The sequence below is a fragment of the Ornithorhynchus anatinus genome, chromosome 18 (assembly GCF_004115215.2).
Source record: "Ornithorhynchus anatinus isolate Pmale09 chromosome 18, mOrnAna1.pri.v4, whole genome shotgun sequence".
Classification (NCBI taxonomy): Eukaryota; Metazoa; Chordata; class Mammalia; order Monotremata; family Ornithorhynchidae; genus Ornithorhynchus; species Ornithorhynchus anatinus.
In genome coordinates, this window is record NC_041745.1 from 14,037,716 (window position 1) to 14,059,495 (window position 21,780).

The following is a 21,780-nucleotide window of genomic DNA, read 5'->3' on the forward strand; positions in this document are numbered from 1 at the left end:
GGGCGGATCACTTAACTTCTCTGCATCTCAGTTTCCTCATCTGCAGATCGGGAGTTGACTATATGCTCTCTCTCCCCGTTAGACAGCAAACCCCAACAAACCCCAAGCGGGACAGGGACTGTGTCTGCCCTGATCATCTTGTAGCAACCCCAGTGCTTGGCAAACAGAAAACACTTACCAAATACAATAATGATAATGATGATTGATGAGCTGACTTCATTTCAATGTTTTTATTGCTTTTGGGGTTTTGTCCTCTTTCAATAGGATCCCTATTCTTTTTTTTCTTTATGGCATTTATTAAGTGTCTAGTCTGGGCCAGGCATTGTACTAAGGGCTGGGGTACACACAAACCAATCAATCACAGTCCATGCCCCACATGGGATTCACCATCTTAATCTCCATTTTACAGAAGAGGTAACTGAGGCACATGGGAGTCATGTGGTCACATAGGAGTCAAGCGGTGGAGTCGGGATTAAGAACCCAGGCCCGTGCTCTACTCACTAGGCTGTGATGCTTCTAAGATGTATTATAATAATACGTAAGCTGCCTTGGAGTTGCAGAATCTTTTCATTTCTTACAAAATTGGTTATAGAGCCCTCCCCACCCCAATAAGGAGCATATTTGGCTATTCCTCTGAATAACCCTGCAAGAGTCTCAGGGGGCTTCAGAAAGCCATATCGCTGCTGCTGCTGTACCTCTGAAATGTTTTGAGCTTTCTCTTCAGGAGGAACTCCAGAGCCTGCACTTTCTGCATGAGGAGGCACTTCACAGCAGTCTCCTCCCGACTAGCAGGGTTGACACGCTGGGTCGTCAGCTTCCACACCTGGATTTCATGCTTCAGTTCTACGAATAAATAGCATCAGTCTTTAGCATCCCAGCTGAAGGAGAAGCCCCGTGGCTTCTAATGGAAAGTGCTCGGGCCCACGAATCGGGGGACATGACTTCTAATCCCACCTCCACTGCTTACCTGCTGTGTGATGTGGGGCCAGTCACGTAACTTCTCTGGGCTTTATTGGGGGAGGGCACAGAGGCTCTGAAAGCTTTGTCCTCCCCAACATACTTCAAATTTAATATCCAAAAAAATGGGGATGAAATACATGTTTTCCCTCCCCTCTAGACTGTGAGCCCCATGTGGGACAGGACTGTGTCTGATCTACCCCAGTGCTGCACACAGTAAACATTTAACAAACAACACAGTTATTATTATTATTCAAACAGAAACTGCTCACCATTGGCTTTAGGGCACTCAATCATTTTGCCTCTTTCTACCTCATCTCGCGACTCTCCTATTATAACCTGGCCAACACACTTCGCTCCGCTAATACTAACCTTCTCATTGTACCTCAATCTCGTCTATCTCGCTGACGGCTTGCCCACAACCTGCCTCTGGCCTCGAATGCACTCCCTCCTCCTATCCAAAAGACGATAACTCTCCCCACCTTTTAAAGCCTTACTGAAGGCACCGCTCCTCCAAGAAGCCTTCCCTGACTAAGCTCTCCTTTCCTCCTTTCCCACTCCTTTCTGCATTACCCTGACTTGCTCCCTTTATTTGCCCCTCCCTCCCTGCCCCACAGCACTTATGTACATATGCATAATTTATTTATTTATATTAATGTCTGTCTCCCCACTCTAGACTGTAAGCTCGTTGTGGGCAGAACTGTGTTTATTGTTAAATTTTACTCTCCCAGGCACTTAGCACAGTGCCCTGCACACAGTGAGCTATCAATAAATGCGATTTACTGACTGACCCAGGATTGGGTCCAAGTTTGGTCAATGAATAGTCCAAACAAGGGTCTTACCTGAGAAGCAAACTGCATAAATAAGAACTGCCACATTAAACCAGATGAAATGTCAAGCCCAAAAGGGAAAATGATTACTCCTGAAGTTCATGTCGCAGGACAGAAAACAACATTTGAAACCAAGCAACTGAAAAAATGCAATTCCAATGCTTTTGAATTCCCAAGAACCCATAACTAATGGTGATAGGTCGCATCTGGCATTCCGGACTGAAGATGTGTCTCTAAATGAAGCTCTGAGGACCAAATTCAAACCAGCAACTTTAACTGCAGCTTCCAAAATTCAAACCCCAGCATTCATTCATTCATTCAGTAGTATTATTGAGTGCTTACTATGTGCAGAGCACTGTACTAAGCGCTTGGAATGAACAAGTCGGCAACAGATAGAGACAGTCCCAGCCATTTGACAGGCTTACAGTCTCATTGGGGGAGACAGGCAGACAAGAACAATGGCAATAATGGCACCAGCACCACCCTCAGTCCTTTCCCACAGCAGGTTTTTTTAATGGTACTTGTTAAACGCTTACTTTGTGACGGGCACCATACTAACTGCTGGGGTAGATACAAGCTAATGGGGTTGGATACCGTCCAGATCCCACACAGGGCTCACAATCTTAATCCCCATTTTTTAGATGAGGTAACTGAGGCCCAGAGAAGTTAAGTGACTTGCCAAAGGTCACACAGCAGACAAATAGCAGAGCTACCCAGGTGTTTCTGACTTCCAGGCCTGTGCTCTATCCACTAGGCCACACCACTTCCCTCAAGTGCATTCGCCTCTGAGATCTGCTGACAGTTACCTACGGATGGGCAGGTCCAGCACTTTTCTCTCTTGCCACCAAGCTGCCACAAGCAAACTGAACACTTTGAACCATTCGAACTAGGGAGTTCAATGGTCAGTCCAAACCACAGGGTGAGCTGGGCATATTCCACACAAGAGCCCTCTGTCCAAGCTGATAGCACAGCAGGAGGAATCAATCAATCAATCAATGTCCATCATATTTACTAAGTGCTTACTGGATGAAGACCATTGTACTAAGTTCTCCAAAGAATACAACGTAAGGCACATTCCCTGCCCACAAGGAGCTTATAGTCTAGAGAGGGAGACAGACAATAAAATAAATTACAGATATGTACATAAGTGCCATGGGAGTCAGGGTGGGGTGAATAAAGGATACAGATCCAAGTATGAGTGTGACGTAGACTAGGGGAAGGAGTAGAGCAAATGAGGACTTAATCGGGGAAGGCCTTTGGGAGGAGATGCGATTATAAGGCTTTGAAGGTGGTGAGAATGATCATCTGTTGGACATAAAGGGGGAGGAGTTCCAGATCAAAGGCAGGAGGTGGCCAAGGAGTTGGCAACAAAATAGAATAGATCAAGATATAGTGAGTAGGTTGGTGTTAGAGGAGCAAAATGAAGGTATTGGGTTCTAGTAGGAAATCAATGAGGTCAGATGTGGGGGCAAGCTGACGGAGCACTTAAAAGTAAGGAGTTTCTGTTTGATGCCAAGGTGAATGGACAACCACTGGAGGTTGTTGAGGAGTGGGGTGATGTGGACTGAATATTTTTGAGAAAAACAATCCGGGCAGCAGAGTGACGTTCGGACTAGAGTAGGGGGATACAGGCGGCAGGGAGGTCATTGAGGAGGCTGAAGCAGCAGTAAAGGTGGGAAAAGTTAAGTCCTCAGATCAATGTGGCACTAGTGTGGATGGAGAGGAATGGGTGGATTTCAGCAATGTTGTGAAGGTAGAACTGACAGGAAATGGCTTTAAACGCTGAGGTCAGCCAACTTTTAGACATCCTACAGGTGGAGGGTAAGGGGTAATTTTAAGACTTTCAGTAGTTTCAGAGATTTAATCTGCCCCTGGAATCCCACTCAAAGGACAAGAGGAATAAGCAGATAGACCCTTTGGACTCAGGCAGATCCAGCTGCTGCGGAGTAATGTCCACCCCTTGGTAGAGGCGGCTCTGGATCGCCCGACCTCTCATGGGGCTCAGAGTCAAATGGTGTCAAGTTCATCGGTGACATTTATTAAGTCCCTACTAAGTAAAAAATCCTCAACTAAGTGCTTGGGAAAGTAATATAGAAACAGGATGCACATCTCCTGTCCTCAAGGAACTCAGAGAAAAAGTTGGGGCACAGAATTGTGCACTCCCACTTGCCCCACTAGTGAGAAATCATTTTTGTCTGCTTCCCCCATTAGATTTACAGTGTTTAAGGGCAGGGGGAGATGTGACTTCTCCAAAGTCACAGGCAGAAGGTGAGGAGAGTGGTTATCTCTTGGATATGCAGGGGGAGGGAATTCCTGGTCGGAAGCAGAACTTGAATGAGGGGTGAGCAGCAAGATACACTAGATCACGGTAGAGTGAGAAAAGTTGGCGCTCAAGGAACGAAGTGGAAGTGTTGGGGAATTAACGAGATAAGATAGGAGGGTACAAGCTGATTGAGTGCTTTATAGCCAATGGTAAGGAGTTTCTGTTATTGCAAAAGTGGATGGGTAACATGGACTGAATCAATCGTCAATCATATTTTTTGAACGCTTACTCTGTATGGACCACTGTACTAAGCTCTTGGGAGAGTACAATATAACAATATAACAGACACATTCCCTGCCCACAACGAGTTTACAGTCTAGAGGGGGAGACGGACATCAGTATAAATACATTATGGATATGTACATAAGTGCTATGGGGCTGAGGAGAGAGTGAAAGGGAGCAAATCATGGCAATGCAAAAGGGAATGGGAGAAAAGGAAATGAGAGTTTAGTCAGGGAGGGCTTCTTGGAAGAGATGTGCTTTCAATAAGTCTTTGAAGGCGGGGAGAGTAATCATCTGTTGGATATGAAGAGGGAAAGCGTTCCAAGCAACAGGCACGACATGGGTGAGCAGTCAGCAGGAAGATAAAAGAGACTGAGGTGCAGCGTTTAGGTTGAAAATAGAGGAACCAAATGTGTAGGCCAGGTTGTAGTAGAAGAGTAACGAGGTGAAGTAGGAGGGAGCAAGGTAATTGAATACTTTAAAGCCAATGGTGAGGAGTATCTGTTTGATGCAGAGGTGGATAATAATAATAATATAGGTATTTGTTAAGTGCTTACTACGTGCAGAGCACTGTTCTAAGCTCTGGGGGGATACAAGGTGATCAGGATGTCCCTCATGGGGCTCACATGCTTCATCCCCATTTTACAGATGAGGTAACTGAGGCCCAGAGAAGTGAAGTGACTTGCCCAAAGTCACACAGCTGACAAGTGGTGGAGGCGGGATTAGAACCCATGACCTCTGACTCCCAAGCCCGGACTCTTTCCACTGAGCCATGCAGCTTCTCTAAGGTGGATAGGCAACCACTGGAGGTTCTTGAGGAGTGGGGAAACATGGACTGAATATTTTTGTAGAAAAACGATCCAGGCAGCAGAGTGAAGTATGGACTGGAGTGGGGAGAGACAGGAGGCAGGGAGGTCAGCAAGGAGACTGATATAGTAATTAAGGAAGCATAGGATAAATGCTTGGATTAAAGAGGTAGCAGTTTGGAAGGGCAAATTTTAGTGATGTTATGAAGGTTGATCTGCCAGGATTTACTGATGAATTGAATTTGTTTTTTGAATTTTTTTTTAGAAAAATAATCCAGGCAGCAAAGTGAAGTATGGACTGAAGTGGGGAGAGAAAGGAGGCAGGGAGGTCAGTAAGGAGACTGATGCAGTAGTTGAGGCGGAATAGGACGGGTGCTTGGATCAAACACTGGTACCACACTGGATGGAGAGGAAAGGACAGATTTTAGAAATGTTGTGAGGGTAGAACCAGCAGGATTGGGTGGCAGACTGACTATGTGGATTGAATGAGAGAGATGAGTAGAGGATACTCCCAAGGTTATTGGCTTGTGAGACAGGGAGGATGGAGGTGCTGACTACAGTCTGTGGGAGGACAAGGTTTGGGTAGTAAGATGAGGAGTTCTGTTTTGAACTTGTTAAACTTAAAATGCCCGTGAGGCATACAAGTAAAAAAGTCCTGTAGGCAAACGGAAATGTGAGAGTGCATAGAGGAAGAGAGATCAGGGCTGCAGATGTAAAATTGGAAATCATCTGCATCGAATGGCAGTTGAAGCCATGGGAGTGAATGAGTTCTCCAAGGGAGAGGGTGAAAATGGAGAATGAAGGGCACCCGAGGCTAGGCCTGGAGGGAATCCCACATTTAGGGGTGGGAGGAAGAAGAGGAGCCCATGAAGGAGACTGAAAATGAGTGGCCAGAAAAGCAAGAGGAGAACTAGGAGTACAAGTGCCAGAGAGGCTAGGGTTAGAAAATGTATCCAGAAAGCAGTGGTCCGCAGTTTTGAAGGCAGCACTAAGGTCAAGAATTAGGATGGAGAAGGGGTCTCTGGATTTGGCAAGAAGAATAAAGCAGGTGAGAATGAGTCTGAGATGGATGAGGATGGCCTAATATCAGTATTTCCACCAGAAGCGCTCTGCAGCTCATGCACAGGAGCAAAGGAAGCAGACTGTGGAGGTGATCGGGGACTGTGAATTAGTGGTACAAGATAGGGATAGGGGAACAAATTAGTGGAATTCAGTAGAGAGGGTGGTGTTGATGGCATCCAGGCACGGTAGTCTAGCATGACAATGTTAGAAAATTGGTGCAGGTCAAAAGATTGGAAGTCTCTGTAGGAACAAGGCAGATTTGTTATGTGGGGGGTTGGGGAGAGAAGGCAGGTGAGGAGGTTGTGGTTGACAGTGGGATTTTAGAGTTGGTGAGGACAGAGATTGTAGAGTGACTAGAGATGATTAAATTGAGTGTGTGTCCAGGTCGGTGATTGGATGAGGTGGGGTGGAGCAGGTCAGCGGAATTGAGGAGAGGAACAGGGTAGCAGAAGTGTTGTTTGGAATGCCCACGTGGATACTGAAGTCCCAAAGGATTAATGTAGGGATAGTGAGAGAGAGAAGGAATGTGAGACAGGGATCAACAGGGTTCAGAAAGTTGGAGGCGAGGCCTTGGAGGTTGTGACTAGTAACTGGAGTGGGTGGTAAAAGCAAACAATATGGGCTTCAGAGTAAAGGAAAGAAAGGGATGGGGGAAGTCGAATGGTGAGAAAGCGGTACTGGGGACTGAGAAAGAAGCCCACTCCTCCCCGCTTTCCCCATTAGTTTTGGGGACTGGATGAAGATGAGGTCCCTTTTAGAGAGAGCGGCAGGGGAGACCTTGTCACCTGGAGAAAGCCAGGTTTCAGTGATGGTGATGAGGACCAGTGATTGGGTCAGGAACAGGTCAACGATGAAGGGAAACTTTCCCACGATGGAGCAGGGGCTCACAAGCTGCACTTGGCTGAAGGTATGGATGAGGTTTGGAGGGAGGGGACGGTATGAGGGGCGGGGAGGGGTTGGATGGGAGTGAGCTGATGAAGGACAGGGATAAGGGGCTGCGCTGGGTCGAGGATGAGAACCAGTGGATAGTGGATAGGATACGGGCCTGGGAGTTAGACAACCTGGGATCTAGACCTGGCTCTGCCACTTGTCTACTGTGTGACTCTGGGCAAGTCACTTACCTTCTCTGTGCCTCAGTTACCTCACATGTAATATGGGAATTGGGACTGTAAGCCTCATGTGGGGCATGGACTGCGTCCAACCGATTACCTTCTATCTATCCCAGAGCTTAGAAGAGTGCCTGGAACATAGTAAGTGCTTAACAATACCATTTTAAAAAAAGGATAGGGATGGGGTGGGTGAGGAAGGAGAGGAAACCATGAGGAGTGAGGAGGGGTTGGATGGAGAGTGATGATGGAGGGTGCTGGAAAGGAAGGAGGGAGATGGGCTGATTAGAAGGGATATGGTGGGGCCAGTGAAGTCTAAGGGTTATAGCTGAGGTGGTCAGCAGCAATAACACCACACCTTCAAAGCCACATTAAAATCACACCTCCTCCAAGAGGCCTTCCCTGACTAGGCCTTCATTTCCTCTACTCTCTTTCCATTCTACATCACCTATGCATCTGGATCTCTACCCCTTAATACCTTGATATTCACCCCACCCTCAGCCCCACAGACTCATGTACGAATCCATGATTTATTTTAATGTCTATCTCCCCCTCTAGACTGAAAGCTCCTTGTGGAAAGGGATTCTGCCTACCAATTCTCTTGTACTATACTCTCCCAAGTGCTTGGTATACTCCTTTGAACACAGTGAACATGCAGTAAATGCAACTGATTGATTGATTATACATGACAAACAAAATCTAAACTGAATATTTGACCCATTAAAATTTAAGTGGTTGGCTATTTCCAAACTTTCCAATCTCCATTTATACTGGGATCCCCACCTATCTTTGTGCTGTTTCTCAGGGAGTGTGCTGGCATTTCAGGGACAGGGCAACCTCTGAACCACAGAAGCACTGTTCTTATTCCAGTGGGACTACAGGTCAATCAATCAATCAATCGTACTTACTGAGTGCTTCCTGTATTCAGAGCACTGTACTAAGCACTTGGGAGATACAACAGAATAAGTAGACATGATCCCTGCACTTAAGGAGCTTACAGTATAGTGGGGACACAGACATTAAAATAAATTTCAGGTCTGAGGAAGTAACAGTCTGAGGATATGTACATACTAGCTGTGGGGTTTGGTGTGGGAACTGTTATTTCAGCAAGAAAATGGAGAAAGGGAATGCTGTGCTAATAATCATCTTCCTAAGAACAGATCTATAGTTTTCCATGAGAAAGCTTATGTTGACCACAAAGAAAAATCCTGATTGACACAACCGAACATCTATATTAGCTACAAAGTGCTAAATGATATCACAGAATTCTATTACCCAGGCAGCACACTGACCGGTGACAGGTTAGAAGGCAGAAAATCCTGCAAGACCTGGAATCCCTCCAGACCCCACATCCAACAACTTGAGCAATTCCATCAGTATCACTTATAAGCTAGGCTCAACATCAAACAGAGGGCTAGGATCACAAACGATGCAATCTTAGAGTGGCATCAGTCTCCTGGCATCCAAAGTACATTCCCCTCCACACAGCTGTTCTGGGTGGGACATGTGAGGTGGAAAGAGGAAACGTTTTAAGGAAATAGTAAAATAACTCCCAGAAGAAAACTGGGAGTCAATTGTCACCGGTAGACCAGCATGACTAAATGCAATCAAGGAAGGAGTGGCCCCTTCTAAGTCAAATATTCATAAGAATCATGACACAATGAGGCAAAACACAAAAAACAGGGCCAGACACTGCAAAAAGCAATCACAGCAGCACAATAAGGGACAGTCTGTGTGAGTGCACATTGCAGTCCAAACTTTGGGCCTTACACTGGGCTTTTCATTCACACATGCACCTTGTTAGTGAATTTCATCACCAGTGATGTTTTCTTCAAGAAGGATGGACAGATATTTACATACTGACATACATAAATAACATGTCTCGGATCATTCTATCTCCTAAATTACACTACGTGAGGATTTTCCCCATAGGAAATCCTCTCTCACTGAGGGTAGAAACTTGCTAAAGTAAAGTCTTAGGCACCTGGAAATCACTTAATTTTCAGGTAACTAATGGACTATTTCCACTCAGCAGGATGGCGAGACGTGCTTGATGCTGGGTCACCGGGAAAGCACTTCTGGGATTGAGCCTTGATGACATCTTCAGTGAAAAAAAACACAAGCACTTAAAATCATCCTGATTAACTACTACCTTTCAGATTCTCAGAGAGAATTTGTCCAAGGCAAATATCCCTCCATCTCCAGAGGTACATGAGAAATCTGTATCTTGCTAAAGTATGACCCACCACAAGAAATTACTGTTTCCAGATTACCTTCTTTGATCGGATTCCACCAGTTAAAATCACTGATTATGATTTTACGGCTCATTTATGGGTTGTTTCCTCTGATTGGTTTCCCCCCAGACAGGATAGAACTACACCCCTCCTTCCCGTTCCTTATGGTAGGATTCGGAAGTCCTAGGCCCCCCTTCCCCTTTCTCCATTCTTCACCCTCCCATTCCTGATGCTTGATGTGAATGACACAGTGCTTCATCTCATTCCTTTTTATCTTCTAGAGACAAAAGAAAGTTGAAGGAAAAGCACATGACCAGAAAAAGGATTTAAACTAGAAATAGACCTAAAAGAACATCAGTAAGGGTCAAGTCCCAAGGAGACTTGCAATACTCACAAGCACTGAGGGAAAACTGATTAGGCCCCAATAAGAGAGGAGAGGGAGATGCCCCACGCTCACCTAAACAAACAGAGGAAGCCACAGAGATCTCCAAGCACTGGAAAGGAGACGATGGGCAGGAGGGCAGGTGCAAAGGTATATGAATGGGATCAATAGGTTGCAGTTAAGAAAAGGGAACTCAGAAAGGAATGGCAAAAGCTGGGCTCTGCCAGGATTCAAAGCATCACTGGAACCTGGTATCAAAGTGGCTAAGATGGTCTGAAGACTAAAATATGAGATCTGCTTTCTAATACTATGATTCTGAGATCTCCATTTCCATACCAGGCATCAAGTTTATAAAGACAGAGGTACAAAGAGAAACCCAGAAGCCGATCAACCCCAAAAAAGATTGACTTCCATTCCAGCGCTACTGCCATTTCTGAAAAGGAAAATTCTAACTGTATGGACCCAGCTTCCTACATAATGTAGGAATAAATTGTACAGATCTGCGTATTTGTGGCCCAAACAATCTTATTTAGGAGCACTTACTGTGTGCAGTGTATTGTGCTAATTACTTGGGAGAGTATAATATAACAATATAACAGAAACATTCCCTGCCCACAACCAGGCCCTCCCCCCAAAATCCATATCACAGCTCATCAGGATGAGACTAGTAAAACAAGCAGAAGTTGGGGTGTCCCTTCTGGGGCTAAGTCATCAGCAGTGAAGGTTTCTGATCAGAGTCACCTAGGGCATCTTGTTGAGTGGACAGGCTAGCAGGAATCCTGACAAGAGCTAGCTAATGTGGGCTGTGAAGAAGAGGCATGGCATAGTGCAGAGAGCACAGACCTGGGAATCAGAAGGACATGGGTCCTAATCCCAGCTCTACCACTTGTCTGCTGTGTGACCTTAGGCAAGTCATTTCACTTCTCTGTGCCTTGGTTATCTCATCTGTAAAATGGGGATTGAGATTGTGAGCCCTACATGGGACAGGGGCTGTGTCCAACCCGACTTGTGTGTATCTACCCCATGCTTAGAACAGTGCCTGGCACATAATAATAATGCTGGTATTTGTTAAGCGCTTACTATGTGCCATTCACTGTTCTAAGCGCTGGGGTAGATACAAGGTAATCAGGTTGTTCCATGTAGGGCTCACAATCTTCATCCCCATTTTACAGAGGAGATAACTGAGGCCCAGAGAAGTTAAGTGACTTGCCTAAGGTCACACAGCTGACATAGTAATCACTTATTAATATTGTTATGACCACAGCACCCTTCCCGGGCAGTTACCTTGGCAACCGCCTGATGGTAAACGGGGCTCCTGCCCAGCATCAGCATTGACCAGCAATTGCTTGGATCATAAATGGGTTTTGTAGATAAAATATTGCACCCTCTCTGCACTAAGCTACCCCTCTGACTGCCAACCTCCTTTCTGCACCCATGTCCAGGAACTTGACTGACAAGAATGAGGGACGGCAAGCAGCACTGGACCCATCATTCACATTCTAATCAATTCTGTCATGCCAGTTCCTGGTCCCAAAGTCTTCGTGACTGGGCTCAGTCTTGCTGTTTTTTATGACCGGAGCCCCATTATCTTCACCATCCTCTCCGTGTTGAAAGAGGGAGTGGTCCTCTGCATCTGAAGATGACACTTAATATTCATCCCACTTCCAGCCCTCCTGCACTTAGGTACGTAATCTAATAGTCTCCCATTCCTCCTATCTGTAACTTATTTTAATGTCCACTTCCCCCTCTAGACTGTAAGCTCCTTGTGGGCAGGGGACATCTGCCAACTCTGTTGCATCGTACTCTCCCGCGCACTTAGTAGAGTGCTCTGCAAATAGCAGGCGCTCAATAAATACCACAGATTGACTGCCTCTGCTATCAGTGAAATACTGTCCCTGTGTGAGGATGGGCCTGGAAGATCAACGCGCAACTAAAATGCCATTCCACGGTGCGAGCACAGAATTGCTCTCCTTTCCCACACTGTTGCGTTTATCAGCTGAAGGGCCACTGTGGTTCTGCCTCTTGACCTCCTGAGCTCCCCCAAGCCTCTGCTCAATCAAGGGGAGGAACCTCACTCTCGAGTGCTGCCTGCCAAGGTCATTTGTTTGCTTCCATAGTCTCCCAAAAAATCCACTCTTACCACATTGTCTGAAACTGTGCTCCCGGCTCACATTGTCACTGTCTTCCATCCATTCTCCCCACTCATACTCTTAGGCTATGAGTCCCCCAAGGGAGAGGGACGGTGTCTAATTCCCATCTATGTATTCCTCCAAGCATTTAGTACAGGGCTCTGCATACAATAAGTGCTTAATAAATACTATTTCTACTAATTCTACTATTATTAATATTATCTTGTCCTTTTTGATTGATGTTGAGTATAGTTTGAAGGTGACACCGATGAATTTCCTCCAGGGACTCGAGGAGTCTTCTGTAGTAGGCGATACAGTCATATAGGCAATTGGACACCACTACCATTCTGTAGATTTTCTCGACTCTAAACTTCTTGAGGACAGAGATTGTATCTACCAACTCTGTTGTCCTGCACTCTCCCAAACACTTAGCACAGTGTTTTGCACATAGAAAGCACTCAATAAATACCACTGATGGATTGACTGATAAAATGGATGATTTCTTTTTGTCTCCACAATCTATCAATCTCTCCAAAGACATGCACCTTTCAGTTTTCTACCTCACTAGGAAGCAAAGTTCAGGGACGGCACTGAGTTATGTGATATTGCTGGAACCGACTGGGACATTATCTTGTACTTTAGGTATAATGATGGTCTGCGGTGCTGAGCTGAATTTGCAGAGGGACGCATGGTCAATGCTATGTTTTATTGTGCTTATGCCTCTAAGATTACAATATTCAGGATACAGCAGCTCCTGGTGGACTACCTAGAGGTTTTCTGCAGATGCTCCAAGTCTATTGATAGGAAAGAGCTATCCAGCGGCTCAGTGTATTTTGGATGTGTAGATTTCCTCTGCGGCCACAAGCACAGTGACATAGAATAGCTACAACAGGACTGCACTTATGGCAAGACCCAGTTTCACTCAGGTGGCAAAAGGGAGAGAGTCAGACATAACGTGAATATTGTAGCCTAAAGATCTTGGTGAGCTTTCAGGACAGTCAAAATTGCTGAGAACCCCATTCAGGTGCTGGTGTCCAGTGTTTCTCCAATGTTTACAGTTCAGTAAAGATGACTTGGTATCGTACTTTTCGATTCTCAACTTTTGACTTGAGAAGCAGTGGGGTCGAGTGGAAAGAGCAGGGGCCCAGGAATCTGAGGACCTGGGTTCTAATCCCGGCTCTGCCTCTAGCCTGCTGTGTGATCTTGGGCAATTCACTCAACTTCTCGGTGCTTCAGTTACCTCATCTGCAAAATGGGGATTAAAACTATGAGCCCCAAGTGTGACGTGGACTGTGTCCGACCGATTAGCTTCTTTCTATCCCAGTGCTTAGTTCACTGCCTGGCACGTAGTAAGTGCTTAACATATAACATTATTGAAAAAAAAGAAACTTTCATGCTGCAGAAATCATACCTGCTGTGCAATTTGGAAAGTGCCTGGTTAACCCAATCCTTTATCAGTCTATTGTGCCTCAGTTTCCTCAACTGCAAAATGGGGTTAAAGAACTGATCTACTTAGATTGTAAGGCCTATGTGATACAGGAACTGTGTCCAATCTAATTAACTTCTATCTACCCCAATGCAAAGAACAGTGTTTGACACATAAGCACTTAATAAATACCATAAAAAAGGACTCAGGTGAAGCGACTGCCAACAAGAGAAAGCAATGAGAAACACCTATAATTTCCTCAGTCAGCCCCCTCACCTTTCTTTTGAAGAAAGATGGTAGTGTTTTTGTTTACCCTCTGAAAACCTTCAGTGCCCTTTGTGTTGATTTTTCAGGTCTCTCTGCACGCTGCTGCACTTGTTTGTAGACTTTTATAAGAACACTAAAAAATCCAGGAGCTTTACCACTTGATTGCAGTAGTGATTTCTTCAAAATGCAGAAAGATGAACACTCTTTGACATATTGTCTGACTGATTCTCTATGAGCTTCAACCTCGATTTTAGAAGGTGGGTTCAAAAGATCACAAAGTGTAATAGCCAGCATCTCCACAGAATTCCTAGGAGGCTGTGAGGGGTGTTCTCAGGACCAAGATTTACAAAACAAGACAAGCCATGAAGCATCAGTATAAACATTTCACGATTTAAAAGGAGTCCTAACTGTCCAACTCTGGTCCGGGGCAGCGGGTCACCCAGTCTTCAGTTCTAAGTCCCCAAATAAAGCAGCCAATTGAAATGCCCACAACAACGTAAGTTAGGGTGCCTGAATAGCCACAGAAATCAGGGAACTGTTAATGCGGTTGTGCCAATCTTAAAAGGCTCTTCTGATTGCCAATCAGCAGCCAGCCTGTCACCTATTTAGTTGATTAAAGCAGCTGCTTCAACAATCCATTGCAAGTTCTTGCAGAATCGAAGAAATTAGAAATGGAAATGGCTCGTTAAATTGCGCTGTTTGCATTCTCATACTTTCCTGGCCTAAGGCTGTTGCTGCTTTTTTAATGGAATATGTTCTCATCTACTTCTCATTCTGTTCCAGAGGAACCTTGGACCAAACCATGGGTCCTGATATTTCTTGTCACCGTGGAGCTCCTGAGTGGGTCTCTTAGACCGGAGCAGTGTTGATTGGGGTAAAACTTGGGGAACAGTCTGATTGTCAGCATCTTGGCTCAGCATTTTAGTAGGCAGGCTGTAACTGATTATCAACTGGCGTGCAGATCTGAAATTTATTCATTTATTCAAGGTGCACTTGCACCTATGATTTACCTTTCAAAAAGGATCTTTTTCCATATCTTCTGCTGCTTTGCCACAAGCTATCTCCGAGGGGAGGCAGAAAACTAGTAGAAACTCTCCATTATCATTATTATTATAATTGAGGTATTTATTAAGCACTGTATTTGTGCCAAGCACTGAGCTAAGCCCTGGAGGAGATACAATCAAAGCAGATTCAATCCCTGTCCCAAGTGGGGCTCACAGTGAAAGGGGGAGAAAAAACAGGTATTTAATCCTCATTTCACAGATGAGGAAACTGAGGCACCTCCTTTGAGGACCAGGCACTGGGGGTGAACAAGTCTAGCGCATGACTATCAGAATGGAACTTCTTCCTCAATCAGGGAATTCAAGTAAATTCAATTCATATGGAATTTTTCAGAAATCTAAGACACGTAACTATCCCTCAGGACCGGAGAGCATTCAGCCTAGGTGTGTAGAAAACAGTCCCATTCCAACAAAGGAAACTTCCCTATCTCTTCCCCTATGAAGTATGAACTGAAAGGACAAAGCCATCAGGTTTCCTGGGAATGGGAGGAGGCATGTTTCCATTTGTTCTCTGCCATAGGATTATCCCTGCTGATATTTTAGTAGAAAGAGCACCTGGGAGTCAGAAGGGCCTGGGTTCTAATCCCTGTTCTGCCACTTATCCGCCATATGACCATGGGCAAGTCACTTCACTTCCCTATGCCTCGGTTACCTCAACTGTAAAATGGAGAAGACTGTGAGGCCCATGTGGGACATGGACTGTGTCCAACCTGATCAGTTTGTATCTACCCCACCATTTGCCTGCGACTCAATAAGTGCTTATAACAAATACCATTAAAAAATACCATCCAGATCATCATGTGACCTGGATTATGAATAATAATTGTGGTATGTATTAATTTCTTACAGTGGGCCAAGTGGGAAGGTATTCATTCATTCATTCATTCAACCGTATTTATCGAGCGCTTACTGTGTGCAGAGCACACAGGGTAGATCAAGTCCGAGCATATCAAACATAGCCTCTTGTCCCTCATGGACAGGGCACAGCCTAGGGTGAAGGGAAAAGAGGTCTCATCCCCATTTTAGCAATATAGAAACTGAGGCACTTAGAAGTTAGGTTACCTGCCCAAGATCATGCGGCAGGCAACTCTTGGGATTAGAACCCAGGCGACCTGACTCCCAGCTCTGTGCCCTTTCCACTAGGCCAGGTTTCTGAGGACAAACCAATTAAGGCATTCCCGCAGATGGACAGGTCCAGCAGAAATCCTGAAAAAGATATGGCTAACATGGGGGGCAGAGACCTCAGAGGCTCCCGAGGCAACCACCCGCAGAGTCACGGCTCGACAACAGAGGATCAGGGATCCGCGGCAACCTTTTGGAAGTAAACCCATCCAGCCCATAAAAAAATCCTTCGTGTGGGTAATGTGCTGCAAAAGCTGCCCACCCACTCAGTCATTGCACTCTGAGCCCCAGCGGCAACACAACTGGCATGGAAGAGAGAGGGCAAGAGTGGCTGGCTACACTTACATGAAAATCAATCCCTCTGTGCCGGTTCTCTGTCCTCACCCCAATGGGAAAGACACCAATGGACTCCACTGTTTGCAGGGTGATGGCACAGTGCCTTGTGGCTTACTTACTGTGGTAAAGCCAAGAAGAAACTCGAGAAAATCATCCAGATCCTTATGGCCAAAATCTCTAACTTTAAGGATGCAGTGTTGTTTAAGTTTAAATACCTTCAATTTAAGGAGCAGTGGTGGGTCTGAATTATCCAGATTGACTCCTTTCACCTGTCAATCCACTGGCTAATAACTCGACCGTTCACTCTGTCAGCTACAACCTGAACCCTAAGTAGATAAATTAATGGCCACAAATTGCTAATTTTAGATACTTCAACAAGCTTTCCACAAGGATAAAGCTTTTCATGGGAACGATAAATGAAAGAAAATCAATTTTACCTCAAGTATAGAACTGGCGGCTTATGAGAGAAACTCTAGCCGCTCCAGTTGTGAATGAACCATAATGAAAGTAGGTCAGAGATCTAATTGACAAAGAAATCTAATTTGAACCAAAAAGGTAATAGATTGGATTTCTGTTCAAGGGAAGAGCGCGAATAAGGCCGAAACCCCTTCTGCAGGCACCCTGTCCTAATGACAGAGCTGGAAGAAAAGCTTCAGAAAGAAGCGGGAAAGAGCCAGTCCAGGGTCTCCAACAGGACATTGGGAGACAGTGGCTGAATAGGGTCTCCCACCCACTGCAGAAGCCCCTCAGCTATGGCTCCTGATGTGCGAGTCCTCAAACAAAAACTCTTCACCGTTGACTTTTACGCGCTCCATTCAACTCTCCCCCATCCTAACTAACCTCGCTCCTCTCACTACAACTCAACTTGTATACTTTGCTCCACCCTCCTCATCTTGCCTCCATCTCACTCTTCTTGCTCCAACTCTCCCTTCCTGCCTGGAACTTGGAAGCAGTGTGGCCTAGTGGAAAGAGCACAGGCCTGGGAGTCAGAGGAATTGGGTTCTAATCCCGGCTCCACTACTCACCTGTGACCTGGGGCAAGTCACTTAACTTCTTTCATCTCAGTTCCCTCATCTGCAAAATGGGGGCTCAATGCCAGTGTTCCCTTCTACTTAGAATGTGAGCCCCATGTGGGATCTGATCATTTTGTATCTACCGCAGAGCTTGGATAGTGCTTGGCACATAGTAAGCTCTTGACAAATACCACAATAATAATAATAACAAATATTATTATTATTATTAACTCCTTCCCCCTTTGTATCCATAAGACCACCACTGTCTGCATCTTCAAAGCCCTATTAAAATCATATCTCCTCCAGGGAACCTTCCCCGACTCACCTCTATCTCCCCACCCCACTTTCCCTCCCTTCTGCGTTTCCCATGCACTTGGGCTACTTACTCCATCCCCAAAACATTTATGCACTTATCTTTCCCTTAGCTGTAATTTATTCTAGTATCCGCCTCCTCCCTACATCGTAAGCTCCTTAAGGGCAGAGATCGTGTCTCCCGAGTGCTTAGTAAAGTGCTCCAAGCATAGTAAGCATTCCAAAAGTACCAGAGATTGATTTATTGACTGAAAGTCCAACTGATTGATATGTGAGTGTTCCCACATGTGACTGTGTATGTGTGTGTCTGTCTCTGTGTGTGCATCTCTCATCTACATGGGTCTGTCCTGCATGTGTCTCCGCTCCTGTGCGTATGTTTGTGCGTGTGTGAGTGCGCTCTCAACCCTGGCTGGACGTTAAACCTCCCAGATTCCAGCTCCCTCCCACTGACCCTGGGCCCCAAGGAGAGGAGGCTGAGGGGTGGGGAGGAAGAATGGAGCAGACCTAAGAAAGGACCTTACTTTGGCCACCCCACAGGCCACAGAATGGCTCCAATCAGCTGGTCCAGATGGGAAACCACTTGGTTCACCTGCATACACAACTCCTGGCCCCCAGGGCTGCAAATAAGGAGGTGGGGGGAGGCTTAAGAGGAATGGAGACTTGGATCAGTCTGAGGAGAAGCCGCACCTCTTTGGGATAGAACCAGGGTGGGGGCGGAGAGGGGCATCCAGCTGCTTCCTTGTCTGGAACTCTCTCCCCGTTCAACTCCACAAGACAACAGCTCCCCCAATCAATCAATCAGTGGTATTTATTGAGCACCTACTGTGTGGAGGGCACTGTACTAGGCACTTGAGAGAGCACAACAGAGTTGGTAGACACCATCCCTGCCCTCAAGGAGCTTCAAAATCTTTCTGACATCACAATTCTCCCAGAAGCCTTTCCGCAAGTAATTTCTCATCCTAGACAACATTCACTTCTGAGCACTTGGAATACTCTCACCTTCCTGTATGGCACCAATCAATCAATAGTACTCATTGAGTGTTTCCTCTGTTCAGAGCACTCCTCTAAGCACTTGGAAGAGTACAATACAACACAGTTGGTAGATACATTCCCTGACCATAAGGAGCTAATAGTTTACAGTGGGGGAGACAGACACTGAAGCAAATAAATAAATTACAGCATAAGTGCCGTGGAGAGGTTGGAGTTGAGGGGTGAATATCAAGTGCCTAAAGGGTAGAGATACACAGCCCGAGTATTATGAAGCTAATTCAACCCACAAGGGTTTCCCTAGAGACTTTCAAATGTAGAAAGCAATTATCGATTATCAGTTAGCAAGCAATATCCACAGCACCTATCTTCCATAACCTGTTACATGAGCACTAACATGTCCATATTCCCTTTTCCTTACCCCTTCTCTCTATAAACTACCTCAGTGCCTGCCTTCCCTGCCAAGTTGTAATATACTTGTTGAAGAAAGGAATGGGTACCCATTTGAGGTTTTGAAGATGTGGGGAACTATGTGCAGAATGACATTTTCCAAAAATATCAGGCAGCCCGGTGAAGTACGGATTGGAGAGGGCAGAGACTGGAGGCAGGGGACCGATGAGGAAGCTAATACGGGTGTCTAGTGAGGATATGATGAGGGCCTGGACCAGGCAGGTGGCCGACTGGATGAAGAGAAGGCGGCGGATCCTGGAAATGTGCTAAAGGATATATCAACGGGATTTAGCGACAGACCAAAAGTGAGAGTTGAAAGAGCACAGGGTCAAGGATAATTCCAAGGTTTGCTGCAGGCTTAATAATAATAATAATGTTGGTATTTGTTAAGCGCTTACTATGTGCCGAGCACTGTTCTAAGCACTGGGGTAGACATAGGGGAATCAGGTTGTCCCACGTGGGGCTCACAGTCTTAATCCCCATTTTACAGATGAGGGAACTGAGGCACGGAGAAGTTAAGTGACTTGCCCACAGTCACACAGCCGACAAGTGGCAGAGCTGGGATTCGAACTCATGAGCCCTGACTCCAAAGCCCGTGCTCTTTCCACTGCGCCACGCTGCTTCTCGAGAATATTCTTTATTCTCGAGAATAATATTCTAAGAATAAGAATGGCTTCAGAGGCAGTAAGGATGATGAAGTTGGCTACTGAAATGGACAAGTTAGAGAAGAAACAGATCTGGAAGGGAAGATGAGACATTCACCTTTATCAACACCATCATCATCGATGGGATTTATTGAATGCAGAGTATTAAGCATTTGAGAGAGTATAATACAACAGAGTTGTAGGACATATTCCCTTCCCCTAAAGAGCTTACAGTCCAGAAGGCATGGTTTATAAGAATCTCAAAATAATGCTGTTCGAGAAGATTCCCAAATGCACTTTCTTCTTGGGCACAAACTGTCAAATTAGGGATGAAGAAACACGCCATGAAGCATAGAAAGAGGAAATCCTCTTGGAATAATCACTGCCTGTACTGGAAAGATGTCAGTTATGTTAGCATAGAGTAGCTATAATAATTCTACTTCCACCAGATAGCCTGCAAATATTTCACTGAAATTGAAAACAAGTTGTCTAGCATGGCACAGATAAGAATATGAAACCAACGGGCCGTGAAAAACACAATTATTTGGAAAAACACGATTATTTGGCCATCTGTCTCTGGAAGGAGCACCAGAGTGCTTGGAGAACATGTGATGGTTGATTGGGGATGGACCATTCGACATTCGTTCTCGCCTGTCCCGCCGTCGACCCCTGGCCCACGTCCTGCCACTGACCTGGAATGCCTTCCTTCCTCACATCTGCCATAGTAACTCTCTTCCCCTCTTCAAAGCCCTACTGAAAGCTCATCTCCTCCAGGAGGCCTTCCCAGACTGAGCCCTCCCTTTCCCTCTGCCCCTCCTCCCCTCCCCATTCCCCCTACTCCCTCCACCTGCTCTTCCCCTTCCCCTCCCCACAGCACTTGTGCGTATTTCTTTACATTATTTATTACTCTATTTATTTTATTAATGATGTGTATATATCATGATTCTATTTATTTTTATGGTATTGATGCCTGACTACTTGTTTTGTTGTCTTTCTTCCCGTTTAAACTGTGACCCCGTTGTTGGGAAGGGATTGTCTCTATCTGTTGCCTAACTGTACATTCCAAGCACTTAGTACAGTGCTCTGCACACAGTAAGTGCTCAATAAATATGACTGAATGAATGAACATCCACTTTGCAGCGAATCAATCAGTGGAATTTATTGAGCTCTTAACTGTGGGAAGAGCAATATACTAAGCACTGAGAAGACTACAATAAACAAAACATGATCCCAGCATTCAAGGATTTTACACTCTAGTAGGGGATACAGACATTAAAATAAATTAACGTTGTAGGAAGCAACAGAGTATAAAAATATGTATACAGGTCCCGTGGGGGTGGAATTAGTTCAAAGCACTTTCTCTCTAAAACACTAGTGGGGGGAGCATGGCCTAGTGGAAAGAGCATGGGTCTAGGATTCAGGACATGGGTTCTAAATCTGGCTCCACCACCTTGACTTGTCTTATGCCTTCAAGTCGACTCCAACCCATAGCAACGCCATGGACTCATCTCTCCCAGAACGCCCCATCTCCATCTTCAATCGTTCTGGTAGTGTATCCATAGGTTTTCTTGGTAAAAATATAGAAGTGGTTTACCATCGTCTCCTTCCATGCAGTAAACTTGCATCCCTATCCCCGACTCTCTCCCATGCTGCTGCTGCACAGCATAGATGAGTTTTGCCTTGTAGCAGATGGCCTTCCACTCACTAGCCACTGCCCAAGCTAGGACCGGAATGGGTATGCCTCTGCCTGACTCTCCCTCCTGTAGTCAAGACTGGTAGAGGACTGGAAACTCTCCAGGTGTGCTTCTGAGAGGGGCTCAGCACTGTTCTACATGACGGGGTAGGTACAAGTTTATCATGTTGGACACAGCCGCAGTCCCATGTGGGGCTCTCTGTACAAGTTGGAAGGAGATGAGGTCACTGAGGCACAGAGAGGGGTAGCGACTGGCCCAAGGCCACACAGCAACCGATTGGCAGAGCCAGGATCAGAATACGGGATCTCTGACTCCCAGGTCCGTGCCCTTTCCACTAAGCCATGTTCGCCCTATCAGCAGTTGCTGGGCAAGGGGAGAGCAGGCTCGTTTCTCCCTCCCCACCCCCTGCCCCAGGCT

At 45.7% G+C, this 21,780-nt stretch overlaps 1 protein-coding gene and 1 non-coding gene across 2 annotated transcripts in view; both read right to left on the bottom strand.

Moving 5' to 3' along the window:
• Nucleotides 1-21,780, bottom strand: part of OCA2 (OCA2 melanosomal transmembrane protein) — a 227,071-nt gene that overhangs the window by 102,988 nt on the left and 102,303 nt on the right. Inside the window, exon 16 of the mRNA XM_039914722.1 lies at nucleotides 696-843. Coding sequence (XP_039770656.1) covers nucleotides 696-843 — 148 coding nt within the window. The remainder of the gene's footprint in view (nucleotides 1-695; nucleotides 844-21,780) is intronic.
• On the bottom strand, nucleotides 21,348-21,485 carry LOC114805601. Its single transcript, XR_003753572.1, has one exon. It is a non-coding gene; the product is annotated as a small nucleolar RNA SNORA7 (small nucleolar RNA).